Source organism: Limanda limanda, chromosome 2 (genome assembly GCF_963576545.1).
Source record: "Limanda limanda chromosome 2, fLimLim1.1, whole genome shotgun sequence".
NCBI lineage: Eukaryota > Metazoa > Chordata > Actinopteri > Pleuronectiformes > Pleuronectidae > Limanda > Limanda limanda.
The window spans coordinates 877,173-901,790 of NC_083637.1; the positions used below are offsets into that span (position 1 = coordinate 877,173).

General features: G+C 45.0%; 1 protein-coding gene and 1 pseudogene across 1 annotated transcript; both read left to right on the forward strand.

The window, feature by feature from the left end:
- The first annotated feature begins 1,330 nt into the window (after positions 1-1,330).
- On the forward strand, positions 1,331-24,063 carry kcnh1b (potassium voltage-gated channel, subfamily H (eag-related), member 1b). Its single transcript, XM_061095629.1, has 11 exons — positions 1,331-1,403; positions 4,606-4,729; positions 4,838-4,944; positions 5,273-5,401; positions 5,775-5,893; positions 7,191-7,583; positions 8,223-8,652; positions 12,605-12,804; positions 12,929-13,181; positions 15,498-15,694; positions 23,230-24,063. The coding sequence occupies exons 1-11, from the start codon at positions 1,331-1,333 to the stop codon at positions 24,061-24,063; spliced, it is 2,859 nt and encodes a 952-aa protein (XP_060951612.1).
- LOC132995911 (tripartite motif-containing protein 16-like) lies at positions 20,080-22,179 on the forward strand (annotated as a pseudogene).
- Positions 24,064-24,618: the final 555 nt, after the last annotated feature.

A 24,618-nucleotide genomic window follows, 5' to 3' on the forward strand; every position in this document is an offset into this window, starting at 1 on the left:
AGTCTGTTCCCTCATCTTACAGACTGTTCCCTCATCTTTACAGTCTGTTCCCTCATCTTTACAGACTTTTCCCTCATCTTTACAGTCTGTTCCCTCATCTTTACAGACTGTTTCCTCATCTTTACAGTCTGTTCCCTCATCTTAACTGACTGTTCCCTCATCTTTACAGACTGTTCCCTCATCTTTACAGACTGTTCCCTCATCTTTACAGACTGTTCCCTCGTTTACACCAAAATCGTCGCGTGTGAGTGTTTTATTTGTGTGTGAACCAGTTTTAAAAAGCTGTTCAATCCTTCCCATTGAGAGGAGTTATCTGTTCTGGTTGTTTTCCTGCTGAGTCACGTCCAGCTGAGAAGTTCCCTCACCTCCACGTCTTCTCGTTGTTCCCAAGATGTAAAAAATCAATAAGAACACCAACGTTCAGAAATGACCATGTTCCCCCGGAGCCAATTCTAACTTGTCTTCTGCAGAGTCATGTGACCCGGAGGTGAATTGTGATTTTGCACACCACAGACAGAAGTCAGATTTCAGTGGGTTAGAGGAAGGGGGGTGATAACTCAGAGCCAGGAGGGTTTCGGGGGGGCCCAGGTAAACAGAGCTGCACAGCGCCCCCTGCTGCAACCTTGCTGCTCCGCTCAGAGCAGCAAGGTTTTGGCCTGAAGGAGCTTCACTCCACTGACTTCCTCTCCTCCTCACATACATTATTGAAGTGGCAGCATCAAACCTTAAAGAGCTTAGTACCGTTTCACCACCAGAGCCTTGAGCTCCCAGAGGCTGTTGTTCATCACATGGTCGACTGCAGGTTCCCCCCCGGAGGTTCATAGACCAGGAGACGACCGGACGTGGTCCAGGTTCTTCATCAAGTCAAATACACCGACATGTTTTCAATGAACTGATCCTTTAACTACAACCTCTGTGATGTCATCATGCATCAACTCCCTGCAAGTGTCTCTTTACCTCCCTCTCTCTCCCCCACCAGGTCTTTTCCAATCTCTCTCTCTCCCTCTCTCCTCCTCTCTCTCTCCCATCCTCTCTCTCTCCCTCTCTCTCTCTCTCACCCCCTCCTCCTCCCCCCACCTCTCTCTCTCTCTCTGTCTCTCTCTGTCTCTCTCTGTCTCTCTCCCTTTCTATTGGCAGATGGCTGCAGAGGATGGTAAAGAGACACTTGGAGACGGACGACGGGAGAGAGAGAGAGAGAGAGAGGGGAGGGGGAGAGAGGGAGAGAGGGAGAGCAGGGAGGAGGGGGGAGAGCTGCAGCTCGTGAGGCTGGCGCTGCATCAGAGATGTGAGTGGCGGGAAGCGGCTGCGTCTCGTGCCGCAGGAGGACAGGATGGCGGGGGGGCGTCGGGGTCTCGTGGCTCCACAGAACACGTTCCTGGAGAACATCGTCCGCAGGTCCAACGGTAAGATCCGGTTCAGTCCGGTTCAACCACCTGATTCTGTGGTGTCTGCGGGGGGGGGGGGACGGTGTCATGTCGGGTCCGGTGGTTTGAGAACCAGCTGGTGATGGGCTCCATCGTTTAGAGCCAAACATGACAGGTCATCACCCAGCAACACTTTATGATGAGCTAGTGATGGTAACTCGTTTTTTTATTATTATTAAGCAGTTAATTTAACCAAATAACATTAACTCACACAGACTTGTGCCGGCCTCGGGTGTGACGGGTGGAACCTCCCACGGGGCACCAGTTGATGTTCAGGAGAAAACTGCAGCAGAAAGAATCTGTTGATCCCGTCACACAACGTGTCCCTGGCAGCAGGAACGGGTCACGATCAAACGTTTGCTTCACGCAGATTCACACTAGTTTCTTCGATGTGAATATTATCTACAATGTCGATACTTATAATTTTTAACTAAAAAACTTCTGATACTCATATTTCAGTCGTGATCTGTCTTTTCTTTTCTTCTGTGAACGAGTATTATAGTCGTGTGTTTTCACAGGATCTACTGGCAGCAGGTTTACAATGTATGACTCATTTTATGTTTCTCATACAGTTACTTTGTGTTTTTACAGTTTTTACATCTTACAGTAAATTACAGTTAATGTCCTTGTAGTTTTTACAACAGGCAGCAGGGTTGTCAGTCATTAACAGTTTTATCTTCATATATATAATATAACATGATTTAGAGTTTTCCACTGTTTTAATGCCATGTACTAAACCTGCTGTGACGCTGTCGCTCACACGTCAGCTGATCTCAAACTCTCCTCAAAACACTGAGGGTCGCTGACATCACACATCAGATCTGACGAGTCCAGGAGAATATGAACATAATGTCGTAATGCAAACTAAAACCATCAACCCACTGAGGACTGGTTTCAAAACCACACCGAACATCCCAGTAACAAACTGAAACCACAGGCTGATCCAACTGGACTCAGTGGGTGTGGCCTCCTCCTGGCTGCATGTTCTCCTGAACCCAGGGTCCACTGGTGTCTCCTGGTGTCTCCTGGTGTCTCCTGGTGTCTCCTGGTGTCTCCTGGTGTCTCCTGGTGTCTCCTCCAGGCTCTGGACACTATGCTGGCAGACACAAACCTTCTTGTGACCACAGGTATGGATGTGTCCTCCTGGAGGAGCTGGACTATCTATGGAGCTGCAGTTAGCTCCTCGTGATGCCAGCAGTGAGGAGGAGCAGATCTCACTGCTTCTGCTCCTTTAACCACTTTCCTTTCCACCTTTTCAGTTTGGACATTATCACACAGACAGACAGGTACAGGCCAGTGTCTCCTCTTTGTCTCTGTGTGTGGAGTCCTCGCTGTTGTGTCTCGTGCTGGTTTGTTCTGTCCTGAACGTTTTTCACCTTTGACCAGTTTCTCAACGTTTCCTGGTTTCACATCGTGGATCTTTCTAAACCACAGATTCCAATTACATTGACACCAGTTAATAATGATGGAGTAGATATAAAGTTACCTTTAAACTCTGTTGTTTGGCCTAATGACTCAAAAATAAAAAAAATAAAACACATTTTATGTGGTGATCAAAATATTTTACAAAGTCTTTCAGAAGAAACTGAACATAATCTCAAAATAATCAAAAGCGATGGAATTGAAAACTACTTTATCAGCCTTGGTTATAACGAAGCATAAACACTTCATATTGATTAAGGACCTTTACATTAACCTAATTTAACTTGACTCTAATCTTGACCTTAATCTGACCTTGCTCTAAACTAGACCTTAATTAATCCCTGCACCTCCTCCCCTGATGGTGGCGCTGGAGTGAAGGTCACAGAATCATCCTGATCAATGGGAGGATTTATTATCTTTGTGAAGCCATTTTCAATAAACAACAAGCAGAATACCAACATTTACTAAAACAACAAAAAAATATTGTCTTTTTGTTTATTTAACAATTCAAATATAAAATATTATTTCTGTTATTAGACCCACAGTTATTATGTCCTCATTTAATATTACACATCTGCTTACAACTAAATACAACCTTATTTATCAAAACTTATGAATGGAAACAGGAACTTGTTAGTATTTAACTTTTACTGTAAATATTAAATTATCCTGGTACAGAATTCTGTCAGAATAAATAATAATAAATAAATAAATAAAAGATGGATTGAAATATGTCATGAAATTTCAAGTGAAACTGATGTAGTACATTTGATTTGACTTTTTCCTACATTGACTTCATTTTGTCGTGACTGTGTTGTCCGTGTGTTTCAGATCTCCATCCTGAGTTGTGTGACAGAACGTTGTGTTGTGTATTTTGCTTGTCATGTTGTGAAGGTTTTTTATTTGTATTCAGGACGTGTGAAAGTCTGCACAGCTGCACATCATCTCCCTCTCGTCTGGAGTCAGACTTTAGTTTGAAAAATGAATGTAGCTGTGAAATATTCAGGAAGTGGAACCTGAATGTGGAAGCAGGAGGTCACGTGACAAACCGCTGCTGCACAGGAAACACTTTGTTAACTGGTTGATCACGTTCATCCCAGACTCTGGTTCTGTGATTCTGTGGACACACTGTGCATGTGTTTAGAATCATGTAAAATGACGCCACCACCTGGTTGAACATGTTTAATGATCTGATCACAGAGCAAGTCAGGTTAAGATTAACGTCCTGCTCCGACACACACACACACACACACACACACACACACACACACACACACACACTCACACACACAAACACACACACACACACACACACACACACACACACACACACACACACACACACACACACACACTGCTGTAAACTGTTGGTATCCATGTGTCGCTGCTGCTGGGCTGTGATTGGCTGTGATAATATTACAATAAGGGAATTCTTGTATATAAAACTCAGTCACAGCCGGAAGAAAACGAGCTTTAGAGCTGCAACAATCGGATAATTCATTGATTTGTTAATTAAATTAATTACCTCCAATTTGCAAAAATCGATTCATTAGTTCAGGAATATTTTAGATTCTGGTTTCCTTCCTCTCCTATGATGATAAATGTAACATTTTATTTTATAAACCAAATGTTGAATTGCAAATAAAAATGCTGCAGACCGTGTAGCCGTGTCACGTGAGCTGTTGAACACGTGACCTGTTGAACCCGTGTGTCATGTGATCAGCGGAGACAGATTCTCACCAGCTGTGTTTGTGCTCAGATACGAACTTCGTGCTGGGAAACGCTCAGATCGTCAACTGGCCGATCGTCTACAGCAACGACGGCTTCTGCAAACTGTCGGGTTACCACCGAGCAGAGGTCATGCAGAAGAGCAGCACCTGCAGGTACGAGCACGGCATCGTGTGTGTGTCTGTCTGTGTGTGTGTGTGTGTGTGTGTGTGTGTGTGTGTGTGTGCACTCTCTAAGCACAACATGTGTGGTTTCTGCTGCAGCTTCATGTATGGAGAGCTGACGGACAAAGACATGAGTGAGAAAGTCCGTTTGACCTTTGAGAACTATGAGATGAACTCTTTTGAGATTCTGATGTACAAGAAGAACCGTGAGTACTTCAGTTTGTTTGTACTTCTGTTCTGGTTCATCCTTTGTTCTGTGTGTCGTGAACTCGTAAGACTCTTTCATCTGACTTGTATTCCCTCCACGTGAGGGACCGGAGGCCCTCGGGCCCTCGTGGCCCAGTTCAGGTTCTAAACTGGGACTGAGAATCAGATCTCTGGAAAGTGGCCGACGGAGGAACTGACGACTCATCGTTCAGCTTCATTAATCAGCAGTTTCATTTAGTTTCATGTTATATTGATTCAGCTCTTTGTGTGATTGGAGTGCAAAGGATTGTGGGACGTCAGACTGATTCTTTTCCCTCGGCGCTGCAGGGATGCCCGTATGGTTTTTTGTGAAGATTGCTCCAATCAGGAACGAGCAGGACAAAGTCGTCCTGTTCCTCTGCACCTTCAGTGACATCACCGCCTTCAAGCAACCAATCGAGGATGACTCCTCAAAAGGTGGGTGTGGCTCTGAAACGCAGGTTAGTCCCTATGTTAGAAATCTGTGTGATTTATATTAATAACCTGTTTAGAGCACGTTTCATACGACGCTGCAGTGGGAAGTGATTCACTGAACAGGATTAAAAAGAAAAGTAGGTCAGTGACCGAAATAAACACGTAAATACAAATGAAACCAAGAGAAAGAAACAATTTATTCCTTTTTCAAGCACTGATTTATATATTTAGTGTTAAACTAGAACATCATCTGTGAGTAGAGCTCACACCTCCACCAACAGTCTCCTCACACAACCACAGTTCAGATCAGATCACACACACTCCAGATCCCTGAGGTGTTTCCTGAGAAGTCGTTGACGTGTTGTGTTGTTGGCAGGTTGGGGAAAGTTCGCCCGTCTGACTCGAGCGTTGACCAGCAGTCGAGGAGTTCTCCAGCAGCTCGCCCCGGCCGTGCAGAAAGGAGAGAACGTCCACAAGCACTCCCGGCTGGCCGAGGTCAGATGGTCTCTTCTGTTCACATTCACCACCTCTGTGAAAAGAAATCACATTTATTCACTTTTCATTTACCGAGATCTCATGAAACCAATTTTAATAGAATGAATGTTCTTTGTGTTCATGAGTTTTCAGTTGATTTCAATTTTAATTATGATAATAAATGTTAACATAAAAAGCAAATGATAAAAGCATAGAAACAGAGACAACAAATGTTCCCTTCAGGATGAGTGGTAATAACTTTAGTTTCCTCTAGCGCCATCATCAGGTCAAGATTAGGTTTATGACCGATACCTGTTTACTACTAACTAGCTTGTTTACTACCATCTAGCTGGTTTACTAATAACTAGCTGGTTTACTACTAACTAGCTGGTTTACTACTAACTAGCTTGTTTACTACTATCTAGCTGGTTTACTACTAACTAGCTGGTTTACTACTAACTAGCTGGTTTACTACTATCTAGCTGGTTTACTACTAACTAGCTTGTTTACTACTATCTAGCTGGTTTACTACTAACTAGCTTGTTTACTACTAACTAGCTGGTTTACTACTAACTAGCTGGTTTACTACTAACTAGCTTGTTTACTACTAACTAGCTGGTTTACTACTAACTAGCTGGTTTACTACTAACTAGCTTGTTTACTACTATCTAGCTGGTTTACTACTAACTAGCTTGTTTACTACTAACTAGCTTGTTTACTAGTAACTAGCTTGTTTACTACTAACTAGCTGGTTTACTACTAACTAGCTTGTTTACTACTAACTAGCTTGTTGAGCCCATCGACAGAAAATGAAGATGTCATCTCTCCACTGGAGGTTACAAGTGATGTCATCACCTGGTAACGTTTTGAAATAAAGGAGCAGACGTGAAAAGATAACAGAGATTAAGATTCTGTGAAGGATACGGACAGGAAATGATAAAAAGATTTATGGACTCAAACATAATGAAGCATGAAATGAAGGCGGAATAATGATGTGAATAATTCAAACAAAGTAAAACCTGCTAATCTTCATCTGCTCCTTTGCTCAGACGCCTGACAGAGCAACATGTTCAGTTTGATTGATTCAGTGTAAACGTGAACGAACCAGAGTCGTCAGATCATCATGTGAAACAGTGGATTTAAGCTCTCGTGTTGTTTTAGAAAACACCGACGACCTGAGTTGTAGTTTAACTTGTTGAATAATTCAGATTTTCAGCCTGAAACAGATTTAGGTGAAACTGTAGCTTGTTTATTTATGTATGAGGACAGAGAAGCGTTTCATCTCCGTGACGCTGGTGCTCGCCGTGTTCCCTCTCAGGTTCTGCAGCTGGGGTCGGACATCTTGCCTCAGTACAAACAGGAAACGCCGAAGACGCCGCCACATATCATCCTTCACTACTGCCTCTTCAAGACCACGTGGGACTGGGTCATCCTCATCCTCACCTTCTACACGGCCATCATGGTGCCCTACAACGTCTCCTTCAAGACCAAGCAGAACAACGTGACCTGGCTGGTGGTGGACAGCATCGTGGACGTCATCTTCCTGGTGGACATCGTCCTCAACTTCCACACCACCTTCGTCGGCCCGGCCGGAGAAGTCATCTCCGACCCCAAGCTGATCCGCATGAACTACGTCAAAACCTGGTTCGTCATCGACCTGCTGTCCTGTTTGCCTTATGACGTCATCAACGCCTTCGAGAACGTGGACGAGGTCAGTGCCACAGAACCACGGCTCACTTCACGACTCAGGTCAGGTACAGGAGCCTGGAGGGGCCAGTGTGCTGCTTCAGGGTTTATCAGTTTGACTCCGTTGTTAAACAGATTGTTCATCATCTGGAGAAGTTTTCCACCAGGAGACAAACAAGAAACATGAAGAAGTGTCTCAGTGAACTTGAACTGCTGCGGCGTCAGACTCTGAAACTCACTTCTTCCTTCAGTCAATCTCTCAGCTTGCAAATAGGAAAACATGTAGGAGAGAGAGAGAGAGAGAGAGAGAGAGAGAGAGAGAGAGAGAGAGAGAGAGAGAGAGAGCAATCAGAGTCATGTCAAAGTCACTTAATGATCCTGATGCTCAGCTGCTGAAGACATTCTCTCAAAGAAAAGACGATGAAGTGGACGAGAGACGTTCAGACTCGTCCAGCTTTTCAATCAAAGAAAGACTTTACAAAATAAAAGCATCAGGACAGGTTTCCAGTCTCTGACAGAGAGCTGGTTTTATTTGACCTGTCATCACGACCCAGTTTCCTCGCTCAGTTAGATCGGAGGGAGACGTGTGTCCAGTAGATCCAGGTGAGGTCCAGACGATGCTCCTTGTCTTCTTCATGCAGCATCTCTTCCTGCTCCTCCACAGGGAATCAGCAGTCTCTTCAGCTCGCTCAAGGTCGTCCGGCTGCTGCGGTTGGGTCGGGTCGCCAGGAAGCTGGACCACTACATCGAGTACGGCGCCGCTGTTCTGGTTCTGCTGGTGTGCGTGTTCGGCCTGGCGTCCCATTGGCTGGCCTGTATCTGGTTCAGCATCGGAGACTACGAGGTCATCGACGAGGACGCCAACACGGTGAGGACGGACAGCTGGCTGTACCTGCTGGGAGAGACGGTCGGGAAGCCCTACAGGTTCAACGCCTCGGGCTCGGGCCGCTGGGAGGGCGGGCCCAGCAAGGACTCGGTCTACATCACCTCGCTGTACTTCACCATGACCAGCCTGACCAGCATCGGCTTCGGAAACATCGCGCCCAACACGGACGGAGAGAAGATCTTCGCCGTGGCCATGATGATGATCGGATGTAAGTTGCTCTCGTTTCTCGTTATTGATCCGACAGATCTTCAAAACATCTGTTGAAGGAACGATCGTATGTTATCGGTTGTTATTTATCGTCCGTTTTCACTGCAGATACATTCACGTCTTCTTCGGCCCAACCAGGAAGTAGCTCCATGTGGTTTATATCAACCTCTCAGATTCAGTCGCTGTCGTGAGCAAATGAAAACTGGATCATTTTACGATTCTATTGTTGAACAATAAGAAACCAGAAAACAGGAAGTGGTGATTCCAACCTGGAGTGGGAACAGCCGGGCGACAGCCATACGAGTTCGGTTTTAAACTAAACCATCTCTGTCCACACCAGCACTTTGACTCTGAGTTTAGTGTTAACGCCGTGAAATCGTCCGGGGTCGTGGTGAGTTCAGGGTCGTGGTGAGTTCAGGGTCGTGGTGAGTTCAGGGTCATGGTGAGTTCAGGGTCAAGGTGAGTTCAGGGTCGTGGTGAGTTCAGGGTCGTGGTGAGTTCAGGGTCGTGTTGAGTTCAGGGTCGTGGTGAGTTCAGGGTCAAGGTGAGTTCAGGATCGTGTTGAGTTCAGGGTCGTGGTGAGTTCAGGGTCGTGGTGAGTTCAGGGTCAAGGTGAGTTCAGGGTCGTGGTTCGACTCGGCTCTGAACTGACGACTTCTACCAAAAGTAGCAGAAAGTTTCGTTGTGACTTGCATTGTTGAAAAAACGCTGCTCAGGGGTTTGAAATCTGGCGTCAAACAATAATCACGTGAAAAAAGAAAATGTTTAAATTTGAAAATAGGAAAAACTAGACATCGCCAAGAATCAATGAATTAATTAAATGCCACAAAATAATTTTCTGAGTCGATGCATCTCAGATCTCAGAAAGAGTGAAGGAGAGAACATGAAATATTTGATCTGTGATTTAAAAGTCTCAGTATATAAAATATATAATATAATATATAGGGCTGGGCAACGATTAAAAGTTTTAATCGCGATTAATCGCATGATTTCCCTGATTAATCACGATTAATCGCATTTGTATACGTAAAATCCAATAATGAATTAAAAAGTAGTGTATAGCGCAATTTTATTTTCAATGTTCTGCCATATGAACGAACGTGCCATAACATTTGTTGTGCAAACACTTTTAACATCAGCATTTAATACAGTAGCAGTTAGATAAAATATTCAGTGTAAATCTCAACTTAACAATGTTATCAAAGCAAATACAAAATTAAAGCTCAATGCCACTGCCAGGGCATTAATGTTATCCTCTTCGTTATGAAACATGTATCCTCCTCCCTGCGTCTAACGTAGTCTGCCGAAGCCTCGCTCCACTCACTGTTTCGTTGAGTGATTTGCTGAAATCAACTGTGTGTTTTGCATTCAGGTGATATTTTAGACTGGAAGTAGTATAAAAAAAATTCACCTCGGCAGTGGCTACAAATAACTTTGGTTCTGTCGACTTCGCCGTCTGGAAGAACTTTAAAATGAAAATGGCCATGTAAAAGCTCCGTAGCCTTATCCATGGTTGTTTATCCGCCAATTATTTTCTTTTTTCCGGTTCCGCAGCAGTCAGCAACAGACTTTCACAAAATAAAAGCCTGACTTTCACAATAAAACAATAAATAATCAAACCTGAGTTAATGCGAGATAAAATAATTAGTTGAGTTAAATAAGTGATGAGTTAACTCGTAATTAACTAGTTAACTTGCCCAGCCCTAATAATATCGTCTCGTGTCTGTGTCTTGTGTGTAGAGAAACCAGCAGCTCCCACAATGAGCAGCACTTTGGGAACTGGGGAGAGAAACACTCCCTCATTAACTGGGAGAAACCTGTAGAACCAGACTCAGTGTGTGTCTGTGTGTGTCTGTATGTGTGTGTGTGTGTGTGTGTGAGTGTAATATACTTCTATATAAAGAGTCGTCTGCTCGGATCCAGACTCCAGGTCGCTGATATGAGATATGAGCAGCTCTGTCAGATGGACTCGTCTCTCACGCAGCTGCTCAGCAGGACGTGTGCTTCCTGCCTGAAGGCTGCAGGCCACGGCTCATACTTGAAACCTCAGACAACATGTGAGCACGACTCCAGCAGCGTCTGTTAAAGACCAACACAGGATGATAAAGATCCTCGTAAATCTGCATCAACTTCTACACAAATTCAACACATTTTCTGTTATGTCCCTTCAGGAAGAGAGCAACCAGCACCAGCCCAAGCTCCCAGAGCAGAACAACATGGAGAATCAATTACTAGTGTTACCATAGACAGGCGTTACCATAGCAACAGTGATGGGTTTTAAAACTTAAAGATAATAGAGTGGGGTTTTTAAAAGCACACAAACCAAGGAACCAATCGGTTTTATTTGAGGATCTAACTGAAAACTCAACGTTTCAAATCCACGTAAAGTAGGAAAGTAAAGTAGTTTCTCGTTGTAGCTGCGGGTCGGCGGCGGCCCGGGGGGGGGGGGGGGGGGGGGGGGGTAGAGGTTCTACTGAGCCGAGCAGACGTCTGCTGCTAAAAGCTTTTCTTCACTGAGCCGAGGGACAAAGAGCTTTAGTGTTGACGATCTGTCTCCTTCATCGGAAGCTGCCGTCGTCCGGTGTCACTGTGATGTCACTGTGATGTCACTCCAGGTTCTACGACCCGCTCGCCTGCATCACCGTCTCCCTCTCAGACTGCACCCCCGACTCCACCACATTACAGACACCTTCTGATCTTCTGCTCGTGTTCTGACTGGATTTATCACCAACACTGTTGATCTTCAGCTTCCTGCTTCTCATCTGGTTTATCACCATGAACTGAAAAGTAAAGATGGACGACACGAGCCCAGCAAAGTGTCATCACAACCAAAGTAGATGTTAAATAAATGTTTTGTAAAGATACTCCAGAGCAAAGATCACAGCATTCAGCATCAAGCTTACACAACATAAATAATAAATGATCTCCATGGATCCTCCGGTTCCACCTGATACCGGATCAATCCCCTGATCAGCTCCTGACTCTCTGAAATTCAAGCAGCTGAAGTGACAGAGACACTTTAATGGCTGAAGTGGCCTCAGTGCTTCTGTCCACTCGGATCAGCAGCTTTATGAACTCGACCTGTTCCACCTGACGTGTCCTCTGCTGCCATCGTCCCATGTTTAAAAATAGGATTTTCGTTCGCTGGCATGTTGAGTGCAGCGTCCTTAAAATGTCTCTCCCTGCATCATCAGAAGTCTAATATTCATAAATATGACATGTAGACATGATTTAAAATGAAATATCCATCATGTGGAATAAAGTCCTCTTGTACAGGAGCCTTGGAGGGACAAACTGTAACTGGGTTGGAATGAAACCAGGATCTATTTCAAAAGAGAATACGTCGGCAATTTTTTTTATAATAATCTTTTCATGAAAATAATATGAGAGAATTTATTTAACCGTTTATATGAACTAATAATCTATACAAACGTTTCAGATTGAAAATGGAAAATAAAATAGAAGTAATTAGTCCAATAAAATAAAAATAACAGTGTTGACTCCTCCTTCTCAGCGGTGAAGCTCTGGTTCTGGTTCTGGACCCGTCGTGTTGTCTCGGCTTCACCGCTGCACTGACACTGGACTTTGACCTTTCTGAAGGTCACCAGAGTTCTGTCAGAGCCACGGGTCCTCCCCCTGGTCCGGGGGGGGGGGCTGAGTCCGAGCCCAGCTGTCCATCTGCCCACGATCACAGGCGAGAGGTTTTGCTGAGTGAGAGATAAAAGAACTTCACAAACAATCCAACCATCGGACGACGGCGGCTTCACCTCCATGTTTGTTTTTATTCTGAAGTCACATCTGATGTGTGACTCACACGATTAAAAGATAAAAAAATCTTTTTTCTCTGACTCATACGTTTTAAAATCAGTCCTCTGGTGCTGCGTTCATGTGAAACCGGATCTCGTACGTGTGGATGTTTTGATCGTGTCTAAACGTTTCCTTCCTCTCTGCAGCGCTGCTCTACGCCACCATCTTCGGTAACGTCACCACCATCTTCCAGCAGATGTACGCCAACACAAACCGCTACCACGAGATGCTCAACAGCGTGAGAGACTTCCTCAAACTCTACCAAGTCCCCACGGGTCTGAGCGAGCGGGTGATGGACTACATCGTGTCCACCTGGTCCATGTCCCGAGGCATCGACACCGATAAGGTAACGCCTCCTGAGAGCGGCACAGAGGATTCAGACCAGCGCCGCTCTACATTCATTCCCTGCGTTCTCATTGGCTCCTGGTCTGATTCTGTCTGACTCCAGTTTGACTCGCCTGTGTCCACAGGTCCTGCAGATCTGTCCCAAGGACATGCGAGCGGACATCTGCGTCCACCTCAACAGGAAGGTGTTCAAGGAACACCCGGGGTTCCGGCTGGCGAGCGACGGCTGCCTGCGAGCCCTCGCCATGGAGTTCCAGACCGTCCACAGCGCGCCTGGCGACCTCATCTTCCACGCCGGAGAGAGCGTGGACAGCCTCTGTTTCGTGGTGTCGGGGTCACTGGAGGTCATCCAGGACGACGAGGTGGTGGCCATTTTGGGTGAGTAGCAGTTTGAGTGAGACCTTAGGACAGAAAATCAAGATGGCCGACATGTCACCTCATAAAAGTAAAGCCAAAACATCTGGCTCACCCCTGGTGGCCGGCTGCAGTAAGTGGACGTTCCAGCTGTTTCAATCTTTTAATATTTTAAAGACCTAATACAAATTTAATTATAGAATCTTTGTCAATTTAACAATAATCTAAATACATTGTTTTATGAGTTCATAATAGGTATTCAGGCAGTATGGAGTTAGCTTTCTGGTTAGCGAAACAGATATAAATAGATTCAAAAGAAGATTTAACTTCGGTGTTGACGAGTTGAAGGAGATTTCCTGGGAGAAAGTCCAGCTCAGTTCTGCAGATCCATCAACACTCAGTCACCTGACGCTCAAACAAACAGGAAACACGAAAACACACACGTCCATCCAGAACCTCAACAACGTGTTTGCTATTTCCATCTGTGAGCGTAGGAGTCACGCTGCAGGTTTCTCATCAGCTCAACACAATGTTTGTGCGTGGAGGGAAACACGGCGCCTGGTTTCTGTTCTGATGGAGGAGAGCGAGCGTGAGAGATGGAGGGAGAGACGATGGAGGTGTTCACAGTCGCTCACGGCTCTATAACAGCCTCCTGATGTTCAGTCCACAGGCCACACAAATATCCAAAAAAGGAACAAAATAAAATAATATTTTCAAGCGGAAACTCCGAAAATAAATAAAGTGTTTTAGCCAATGTAGAGAGGATTTTATTTGTCTAGTAAAAGAGATTAAACTGCTACACACGGATAAATAATACATACGTTATAAGTTGGTAATAAAGTAATTATTAATAAAGTAAAATTACTATAAAAAGTGATGTCCATGTCCCATATGCTAACATGGAGGAGGCGGGGCTTATGATTTCTACTCCAGCCGGCAACTGGAGGGGATCAAGATATTTTGGCTTCGTCGTCCATTTTGATTTACAGTTTATCATTGCATTCAATTTTATTTTGACACTAAAAAGTAATTATCTGCAGTAACTTTACAGGTGACGTATTACATGTGTATATATAATATATTTAATCTTTTTATGTATTTTAAACACATATCAAACTCAAATAAAAAATGCAGTCAGTCAGAACATTAAGCGTCACAATTCAGTTTGGTGACGCTGCTGTCACTGTGCAGTACGACTCCTGGCAGACAGGGCGGCGCTGCAGTGAGCTGTTAGATCTGCCCGTTCATTTAAATGCAGACAGTAAGTTTCCTTTAGGTTTGTTTGAGCTTCGGTCCGAAGATAAATATACGACCTGTCCAGAGTTAAGCCTCTCGCCCCAGTGCCTGCTGGGATTGAGTCCAGCGCCTCCTGGAGATAACGGAGGAACTGTCACTCTTCTTCTTCATCTTCGTCTCCGAGACGCTCCGAGTCAAACGGGTTCTGTCCTTTCCTGCTTTCCACTTCCACGTTTCTGCTTCAGTTCCTTTCTGGATAAATATTTAGATTTTCACTTCACCCCCGAGCTTTCACCCTGGAGACTATTTAAAGTCACTTCCTCTTTTCACAATAAGACAGATGCTGCGTCTGCACTCTGATAAATGTCTGTTTTCACTGCAGCACTTTTCTCCTTCACTAACGACAGCGTTCATCATCTTCTTCCTGTCGTGTCGTTCATCTTCCTTCCCCGGAGGAGACAGCGTTTATTTAACGGGAGAAGCGGAGACGACATCAGCTGCGTTCGTCTCCTTCATCGCAGAAACAGAAACTGTTCACACGCTCCACTTTAAAATGATCTTTGTATCTGAACAGTCATAAGATGTGTTCACTGATGAAAACCAATCAATCAATCAATCAAATTTTATTTGTATAGCCCATATTCACAAATCACAGTTTGTCTCACAGGGCTTTAACATGGTGAGACATCCTCTGTCCTTAACCCTCAACAAGAGTCAGGACAAACTACTAAAAACCCTTTTAACAGGTGAAGACACGTAGAAACCTCAGAGAGACACATGTGAGGATCCGTCTCCCAGGACGGACACAAGTGACACAGATGTGTAGAGGAGAACATCATCAGGAGAAAGGTTTTAGCAGCATCGATGAGGGGAAACATTTTGAAGTATAACTTCAATACTATATATCAAGTAGTCCTGCTGCATCATAGTCTCTGGTCAGCAGCAGGATCAGGATCCAGCATCAAGACCAGATCCACTATAGTCCACAGTCATGAAAAAATGGTGGCGTTCGTATCTGAGAAGACACGTTGTCCAGAGTCAGGCCCGACAAGTTCATCAGTAATGAACTAAAGACGTGACTTGGACCTGTCTGTCCCTCTGCAGGTAAAGGGGACGTGTTCGGGGACGTCTTCTGGAAGGAGATGACGTTGGCTCAGTCCTGTGCCAACGTGCGGGCGTTGACCTACTGCGACCTTCACATCATCAAACGAGACGCGCTGCAGAAAGTCCTGGAGTTTTACGCTAACTTCGCAAACCACTTCGCCCGGAACCTGGTTCTCACGTACAACCTGAGGAAGAGGGTGAGTCATCGTTCTGACTCAGTGGGATCAAGTTCCCTCAATCAGATTCAGAAGAACAATAACTGTTGAATAAATATAAATGATAAGTGAGAAAAAACTGATAAATGAGAAATACTTTTAAAATCAAGTGTGAAAAATCCCCAGAAGTGAAATGAGAGCGAAGGAACAAAACAACATGGACACAACTGTGTGTGTGTGTGTGTGTCTATCTCTCTGTGTGTGTGTCTGTGTGTGTGTGTGTCTGTGTGTGTGTTTGTGTGTGTGTGTCTGTCATCGTCCACCTCCGCACTGTTTGTGTAGCGACACCACACCTGCTGGAGAACAAACATCAGCGTCGACCTCGACAACAGAAACGTTCAAACAGGAACAAATGAAATCTATAAATATTTCAACCCAGAAAGATTTTCTAAAAACTGAAAAAGGTGAAGATTATTAAAACAAATTAAAAAAGACTTAAGTATGTATTTAGGGTTTTATGTCGAGACACTAAAAATCACTTCATGGATCAGCAGGTTTAAAATCGTCTGATCCCTGAAGAAAATAGTAAATAAGTAAATTGTTTATTCTCTATTTATTATATTTCTGATTTAAACTCATGGAAGATAAGTTAGTGCCGTTACATTTATCTAAACCTAGATTCATAAAAACTATTTAATTTAATAAAATGTATTGATCCAGAGAATCGATGAAGTGATTTTCAGATTTCATCAGATCCTTTAAATCTGATCCTGACACGTGAATCTTACTGAGTCAGAGAACTAGAGTTACTCAGGTAACCACACATCAACCAGAAATCAAGAAATCACAAAACACACAATGTAAATAAAGATGGACGACTTGATCGCCCCCTGGTGTCTGGCTGCAGTATAGGTCTTAAACCCCTCCTCCTCCATGTTAGCAGATGGGAAACAGAGGAGAAGTAACTCTCTCTCTCTCTCTTACACACACACACAGACACACACACCCTCCCTCTCTCTCTCTCTCTCTCTCTCTCTCTCTCTCCCTCCCTCTCTCTCTCTCTCTCTCTCTCTCTCTCTCTCCCTCTCCCTCCCTCTCTCTCCCCCTCTCCCTCCCTCTCTCTCTCTCCCTCCCTCTCTCTCTCTCTCTCTCTCTCTCTCTCTCTCTCTCTCCCTCTCTCTCCCTCTCTCCCTCTCTTTCTCCCTCTCTCCATCCCTCTCCCTCCCTCCCCTCCCTCCCTCTCTCTCTCTCTCCCTCTCTGCTGTAAATCGATGTGAAACCATCGGGTCTTGTTCTGCTTGGTTGTGCACTAAAGACGTTATTAAGGGGCGATCAGCAGCAGCAGCTCTCACCTCCAAACCCTCAGACGACACCCCTGATTGGCTGAGGGTTCCACATACTGATGACATGGCCGGGGGGGGGGAGCCTCTGTGCGCTGTCGCTGCAGAATAACGAGTCGCTCAGCCGCCGTCAGCGGAGTTCAAACGCTTCCTTGTGTGTCATGTGACCTTCACTTCCTGCTTCCTCATACAGAACAGAACTCTGCTGCCAGGATTCTGTTGTGCAATAGTAGTAGACTTGACGTTGGCTAATTATTAATAATCATGAAATATGATTATTACAATAATAAAAATGATGTATTAAAAATAATTAAAAATGATAAGGCTATCACTTAAGAATAGTAAAATAATTAATTAGAAATGATAAGTTTATCCATTAAGAATTTAGAATCCAGCTGTATTCACACACATATGCACAAATAATCACAGACTACAGATACTTTAATTACAAAAGCATTTATTAAAAAGGGGAAATAAAGTTAATGTTATTTAATGATTCATCATCTTAACAAACTCCAATATTTCAAAGATAACAACAGCAGCAGCACTTATCACAACTCAGACCATACATGTAATACCTGTGGTTTGTGTATGTCTGTCTGTGTGTGTGTGTGTCTGTGTCAAAGTGTCTCTCTGTGTGTGTGTGTGTGTGTGTGTGTGTGTGTGTGTGTGAAATAAAGTTAATGTTATTTAATGATTCATCATTTTAACAAACTCCAATATTTCAAAGATAACAATAGCAGCAGCACTTATCACAACTCAGACCATACATGTAATACCTGTGGTCTATGTACGTCTGTCTGTGTGTGTGTCTGTGTCAAAGTGTCTCTCTGTGTGTGTGTGTATGTGGGTGTGTGTGTGTGTGTGTGTGTGTGTGTGTGTGTGTGAGAGAGAGAGAGAGAGAAAGGGGGAGCGGCGATGACGCAGTCACGTGGTGACGTGGTCTGGTCACATCCAAGATGGCGGCTGATAATGATTCAAGGAATTATTAGGTCTAAAAACTCTCAAAATGGTGGTGACTACAAAACAAAATGGTGGAGCCGCTTTGGATTTTAGAGCCAGAATGGAGGGCGGGTCTAGAGATGAATAATCTCCTATGGCTGCTGGACCACGTGTGAGACACAAAGGAGGAGGCAGAACAAAGGATTCTTTGTCCTAGCTTAGCTTTGGCGTCAAAATGGCGGCAAGATGCGTTCAGGCCCTCTAAATATATATTTAACTATGTGACATGAACTGTATAAATACAGATCGGACGTGTGTATAGGTAGGTTTAGGAGAAGAGGGAGAGAGAGAGAGAGAACATGCAAGGAGAGAACAGAGAAGCTCTTAAAACACCGTCAGAGACAAGTTTACAGTGACTTAACCACTCAGCCCCCAAGCGGACGTTGTGGGCTGATGTTCTGATCGGTAAAATCACTGCAGACTTACACTGACGTAAACTGCGCGGCCGGAGGCTTTTCTAGCGGCCCTATTCACTGTAACACAAACGCGCCCGTCAAACCGGAAACCGGAAGTGGCGACTCGTCGCAGCTAAACAATAAGAGACACGGAGGTCCCACAAACAAATACACTCAAGTATTAAACAATATAATACATATTAAAACTAGTATCTGCCCAGACAATATAAGCCTCTTACTGTAACCGTAGTATTGTGGGGTTGCATGCGTGTTGGCGCGAATATCCCGGAAGTTCAGTGAATAACTCGTAGTCTCTCAGGCGGGCTCCGGTGAGCTCCGCAGCTGGGCCGAACAGGAGCGGATTCCTCGTGCTCCGTGGCGGGATGAAGCTTCGTCTTCTTCTGTAGCAGCGGAGATCGTGCTGCTTTACAGGAACGGCTGGTTTGAAGCAGTTTGTAGATCGTGTGAAAAGAATAGTCCGTGTGGGAAATGTCTGAGCTCGTCCCGTGAGCAATTTCCTGTTTCGGTCTTTCAAGTTAAAACAGCAAAAGGTCCTGTCAAAATAAAACTTCGACTGAGATAAAAGAAGAAATGAAATAAATTAAAATAAAATGAATTAAACAAACGTCTAATCGCCGCCAAAAGCAGCTGGAACATCTGGCAAGACCCGGGGGTCTGGTTCAAAAGTCTTTAAGCAGGGAATGGCCGAAACAAAGTAGTTATTGCCCCCATTAGTTACTGAGTCATTTGGCCTCGGAAGGTCTGGTTACAACTTCAGTACAGGGAAAAATGGCAGAAACTCTGTGAGCACAGCGGTTTTGTTCTACCTGAGGAGTTCCTGCCTCCTCAGGAAGTGGTCATGGGCTCCAGTTGGCTCTCAGCCAATGAGATGCCAGGGTTATGCCCTTAGTGGGCGGGGATTCGACCTCAGTGGGCGTTTCAGGGTCACAGTTTGGGTTCTCTTGAAGGACACCCGAGATGCTCCCCCAGCTGGGCGAGGCTCCACGTTGTCTGAGGATGGTGTGAATTAAGAGTGAAAACTGGTTGAACGGGTTTCAGCTGGGCCTACAAGCCTCAAGTATTTACAACCCATTGTTTGGAGGTTAGATCTCAGGACTTCACCCCCCAACAATTCTAACCCGAGTCAACAGGTTGGAACACATCAGCCTGGTTGAGCCTCTTTACACTGACTCTCAGTTTCTAACTGAAGCTTCTTTTAAAGACTTGTAAAAGTCTCAATGCTCCGTCCTAACCCTATGGAAGGAGACTTTTACCTGATCCAGATTCTGAGCTCAACACTTAGACAGAGTTTGAGAAATAAGTTATAAATAAAGATGTGATTTATGATTATTAAATGCATCTATTTGATTTGACAGTAATTGTTCCTGTGTGTTGTGAATGAAGGAGAACACACTCGGCCTCTCACTGAATCTGCTCTTAACACCAGGTGACAACAGGCTGCTGGGAAATGCCGTAAAACCTGAAACACCAACAACTTCTTCCTCAGACACCAGCAGCTCCTCCCAGTCAGGACATGTCTGTGTCTCCTCCCTTCACAGGCGTGTCAGTGTAAGAACCAGTGAACAACAAGCTGTGAACTGTGGGAGATGAGTCACTGCAGGAAGTGAAGGAGAGAGGGAGGAGCAGAGATCTGTTTCTGTTCAGAGGAAGTGAAACTGTTCTAAAGTCTCTGACAGCAGCTGAAATGGCGCAGCAAGAAAATCACCTGGACAGAGAAATACTCTCCTGTTCGATCTGTCTGGATCTACTGAAGGATCCGGTGACTACTGTCTGTGGACACAGCTACTGTAAGAGCTGTATTAACACCCACTGGGACAAAGAGGAGGAGAGAGGAAGCTACAGCTGTCCTCAGTGTAGACAGACCTTCACACCGAGGCCTGTCCTGGGGAAAAACACCATGTTAGCTGATTTAGTGGAGGAGCTGAAGAAGACTGGACTCCAAGCTGCTCCTGCTCATCACTGCTATGCTGGACCTGAAGATGTGGCCTGTGATGTCTGCACTGGGAGAAAACTGAAAGCTCTCAAGTCCTGTTTGGTTTGTTTGGCCTCTTATTGTGAAAAACACCTCCAGCCTCATCTTTAGTCAGCTGCATTTAAGAAGCACAAGCTGGTGGAGCCCTCGGAGAAGCTCCAGGAGAACATCTGCTCTCGTCACGACGAGGTGATGAAGATGTTCTGCCGCACTGATCAGCAGTGTATCTGTTATCTCTGCTCTGTGGAGGAACATAAAGACCACGACACAGTGTCAGCTGCAGCAGAAAGGACTGAGAGGCAGAGAGAGCTCGGGCTGAGGAGACAAACAATCCAGCAGAGAGTCCAGGACACAGAGAAAGACGTGAAGCTGCTTCAACAGGAGGAGGAGGCCGTCAATGGCTCTGCTGATAAAGCAGTGGAGGACAGTGAGGAGATCTTCACTGAGATGATCCGTCTGCTGGAGAAAAGAAGCTCTGATGTGGAGCAGAAGATCAGATCCCAGCAGGAAACTGAAGTGAGTCGAGTCAGAGAGCTTCAGGAGAGACTGGAGCAGGAGATCACTGAGCTGAAGAGGAAAGACCATGAACTGAAGCAGCTCTCAGACACAGAGGATCACAACCAGCTTCTACACAACTACCCCTCACTGTCACCACTCAGTGGATCTACACACTCATCCAGCACCAGGATCCGTCCTCTGAGGTACTTTGAGGATGTGACAGCAGCTGTGTCACAGGTCAGAGGTCGACTACAGGACATTCTGAGTGACACAGAGACAGAGATTTTACAGATTGTGTCTCAAGTGGATGTTTTACTGCGAGAACCAGAGCCAGAGACCAGAGCTGACTTCTTAAAATATTCACAGGAAATCACACTGGATCCAAACACAGCACACAGATATCTGTTATTATCTGAGGGAAACAGAAAAGTAACACATATGAGTAAAAAGCAGTTTTATTTTAATCACCCAGAAAGATTCACCTATCATTATCAGGTCCTGAGTAGAGAGAGTCTGACTGGACGTTGTTACTGGGAGGTGGAGATGGAGCTGAGTGGAGGAAAACTTGGTGTAGCAGTCACAAACAAGAATATCAGGAGAGCAGGACGATCAGATGAATGTAGATTTGGAAACAATTATGAATCTTGGTCATTAGATTGTGATGTAAACATTTATGACTTTTATTACAACAGCATCGAGACTCGAGTGTCAGGTCCGTCCTCCAGAGTAGGAGTGTACCTGGATCACAGTGCAGGTGTTCTGTCCTTCTACAGCGTCTCTGACAGCATGACTCTCCTCCACAGAGTCCAGACCACATTCACTCAGCCGCTCTATGCTGGAGTTTGGGTTAATTGTTCTGGAGACACAGCTGAGTTCTGTAAACTCAAATAGACTCGAGTCATTAAAAGCAGTGATTTAGATTCTGTGTGTAAATTTTTAACTTCTTTTGTTTCCATGTTTGTTGATCAAAGTTCGTCGTGGTGACGTTTCTGCTCCGCACAGAGATCAGCTGTCAATCAAACACTGACCTTCCTTTATCACACATATTTACTTCTCACTTTGTAAAGACAGAAATCTATAATTACACTGACATGAATGTGTTTGAAAGAACTAATGTTGCTGTTGTTTTCTAAATCAATGTAGAAATCAGGTTGTGTGATGTTTTAGAACCTGTGTTGATCCTGATCCTCATCAATGAGCTGATTCTTTGTTCTTTTCTTTTCCACATGTGAGATGGAGGTGAAACAAACTGATTGTGTGTCCATGAAATCACTGATCAATAAACTCCTCCTCCTCCTCCTCCGCCTCCAGCTTCATTCATTCAAACACACTTTACTTCTGAACTCGAGCTGGAGATGAAGTTCACGTCCAAACACATTTGTTGTTGTAGTTGTACAGAAGTGTAACTTCCACTCGATGGGCTGTTGATCCTGAACTCATATTTTCTACAGTGACATTTAAAGGATTTTTCACTTGTGACAGATGTTGTTTATTAATGATCAAACCAGTTTGACCAGCAGAAGCGTTGGATGTTCATTCTACACACGTTCACATGTGAGTGCTCCAGGAACCTGAAGCTCTGTGTGGGACTCTGGAAGAATTATTGCTTGTTAAACATGCTTGTGATTATCTCTCCACACGAGCTGACTTGTTAATCCACATTATTGCCATTTAGTTTGAATAGTTTTAGAGACACTAAAATTACACGTGGTATCTATTGTACTTGTGTCCGTCCTGAGAGACGGGTCCTCACATGTGTCTCTGAGGTTTCTACCTTCTTCACCTGTTAAAAGGTTTTAGTAGTTTGACTCTGGTTGAGGGTGAAGAACAGAAGATGTCTCACCTTGTTAAATATCTATGAGACAAACTGGGATTTGTGAATATGGGCTACACAAATAAAATTTGATTGATTGAAACGCTGCTCTCTTATTTCAGTTTGAAAAGTTCAGCTCACAACACCAGCACACGCATGTCCACGGTGCAAGAGAGGTCACATGACACATGTTTCCATGTGTTAGAGTGGACGAGGATTAGAACTGATCAGGAGCCAAAAAGCTTCTGTGGACAGAGTTTAGTTTTCGTGTGGAGCCTGGAGAAGAAGTGTATGGATGTAGCTTCAGTTTGAAAACAAGCTAACACTAGCCTGAACGCTGATTGGACGTTAAGGACTCTTTCACACCTTGTTTGGTTCAGACATTTGGACCCAACACGTGTGAAAGGTTCCTCGGACCTCGGTCCAGACCAACTCACCGACAGAGGAGGTCTCCTTTACATTTAGATTTACATGTTTCTAAGGTTAAAAAAGAGATGATACATTTTGAGAGGTAAAATGTTTCTGTCTGTTAACAGATTGTCTTCCGCAAGATAAGTGATGTGAAACGTGAAGAGGAGGAGATGCTGAGGAGGAAGAACGAGGCTCCTCTGAACCTCCCTGCGGACCATCCTGTCCGCCGGCTCTTCCAGCGTTTCCGGCAGCAGAGGGAGGCGCGGCTTGCAGTCGAGCGAGGCAGCCAGGCGGCCAGCGATGTGGAGAAAGGTGTCAATCAGCTCGATCAGCCCAGAGGTCCGGAGGTCTTGGCCTCCACCAGCATTGTCATGGTGACAGAGAGCCCTGCCACGCCCACCTCCTCCTCCACATCCACCACACCCGCCTCCTCCAGGACCTCCAGCCGGGTCATGCTCCATTCTCCTGCCACGCAAAGTGGAAACCTGAGCGAGCCGCCCAAAGCTAAAGGTTGGGGACGATTCAAGGAGTCAGTCGTGAAGGCGGAGTCGTGGAGCAGCGTCGCCAAGGCCGAGTCCCTGGAGACTCTGCCCGATAGAACTAAGTCTCACGACGAAGGGTCCCTCAAGAAAACGGACTCTTGTGACAGCGGCATCACAAAGAGCGACCTCCGTTTGGACAATGTCGGAGACGCCAGAACGCCACAGGATCGGAGTCCGGTCCAGTCTGAGGAGAAGAACGTTTTCTGTGCGATCCCAGAGCAGAGCGTGCAAGCCTCCTTCCTGGAGCTGAAACAGGAACTAAGAGGAGACATGAGATCTCTGAACAGTCGCATGGCGGCGCTGGAGGCTCAGTTAGCTGAGATGCTTCGTCTCCTCAAATCCAGGAAGTCGTCGGGCTCTTTCTTCGAGATCTCGCGGCCGCCCTCCCCCGACTCGTATAAGGACAGTTTCTCTTAAACCGGACGTGGAATCTGAGGCTCAACGACGGTAACGCTCCAGTGACAGACGCACAAAGTAACGTCAGTAGCATCGCTGTGCGTTTGAAATGACGTCAAACTGGAAGGAGGAGCGGTTCGATCTTTAATCAGAGAGACTCGATATTCACAACGGCACCTTTGGTCGTCAGGAGGGTTCGTAGCCTTCAGACCTTCACTTGTTATCGGGAATAATAACAGTTGGCTTTGATGTTGTTGCTCTAAACGTCTGCACTGTGATTTAGTGACTTTGATCAAAGTCTGTTTCGCTTCCCAGAGACTCCAGATCCTGAAGGCTCACTTTTCATTGGCTGTCAGCTCTGTCAATCAAAAGAAGGTTTGTTACCGAGACTGTTCAAAGTGTTGGAATCAAGAAGAGACGTGTCGGCTGATTCAGAATCAGATGGAAACCTTTTCTACGCAGGGATGAAAGACCCGATGAACTTGAGTCCAGGAGGAAAACAACGTTAACGACAAACTGTAACAGGCCAATCAGACGAGCTTTCTACTTCTTGCAAATTTCTAAACCTGTGAATCT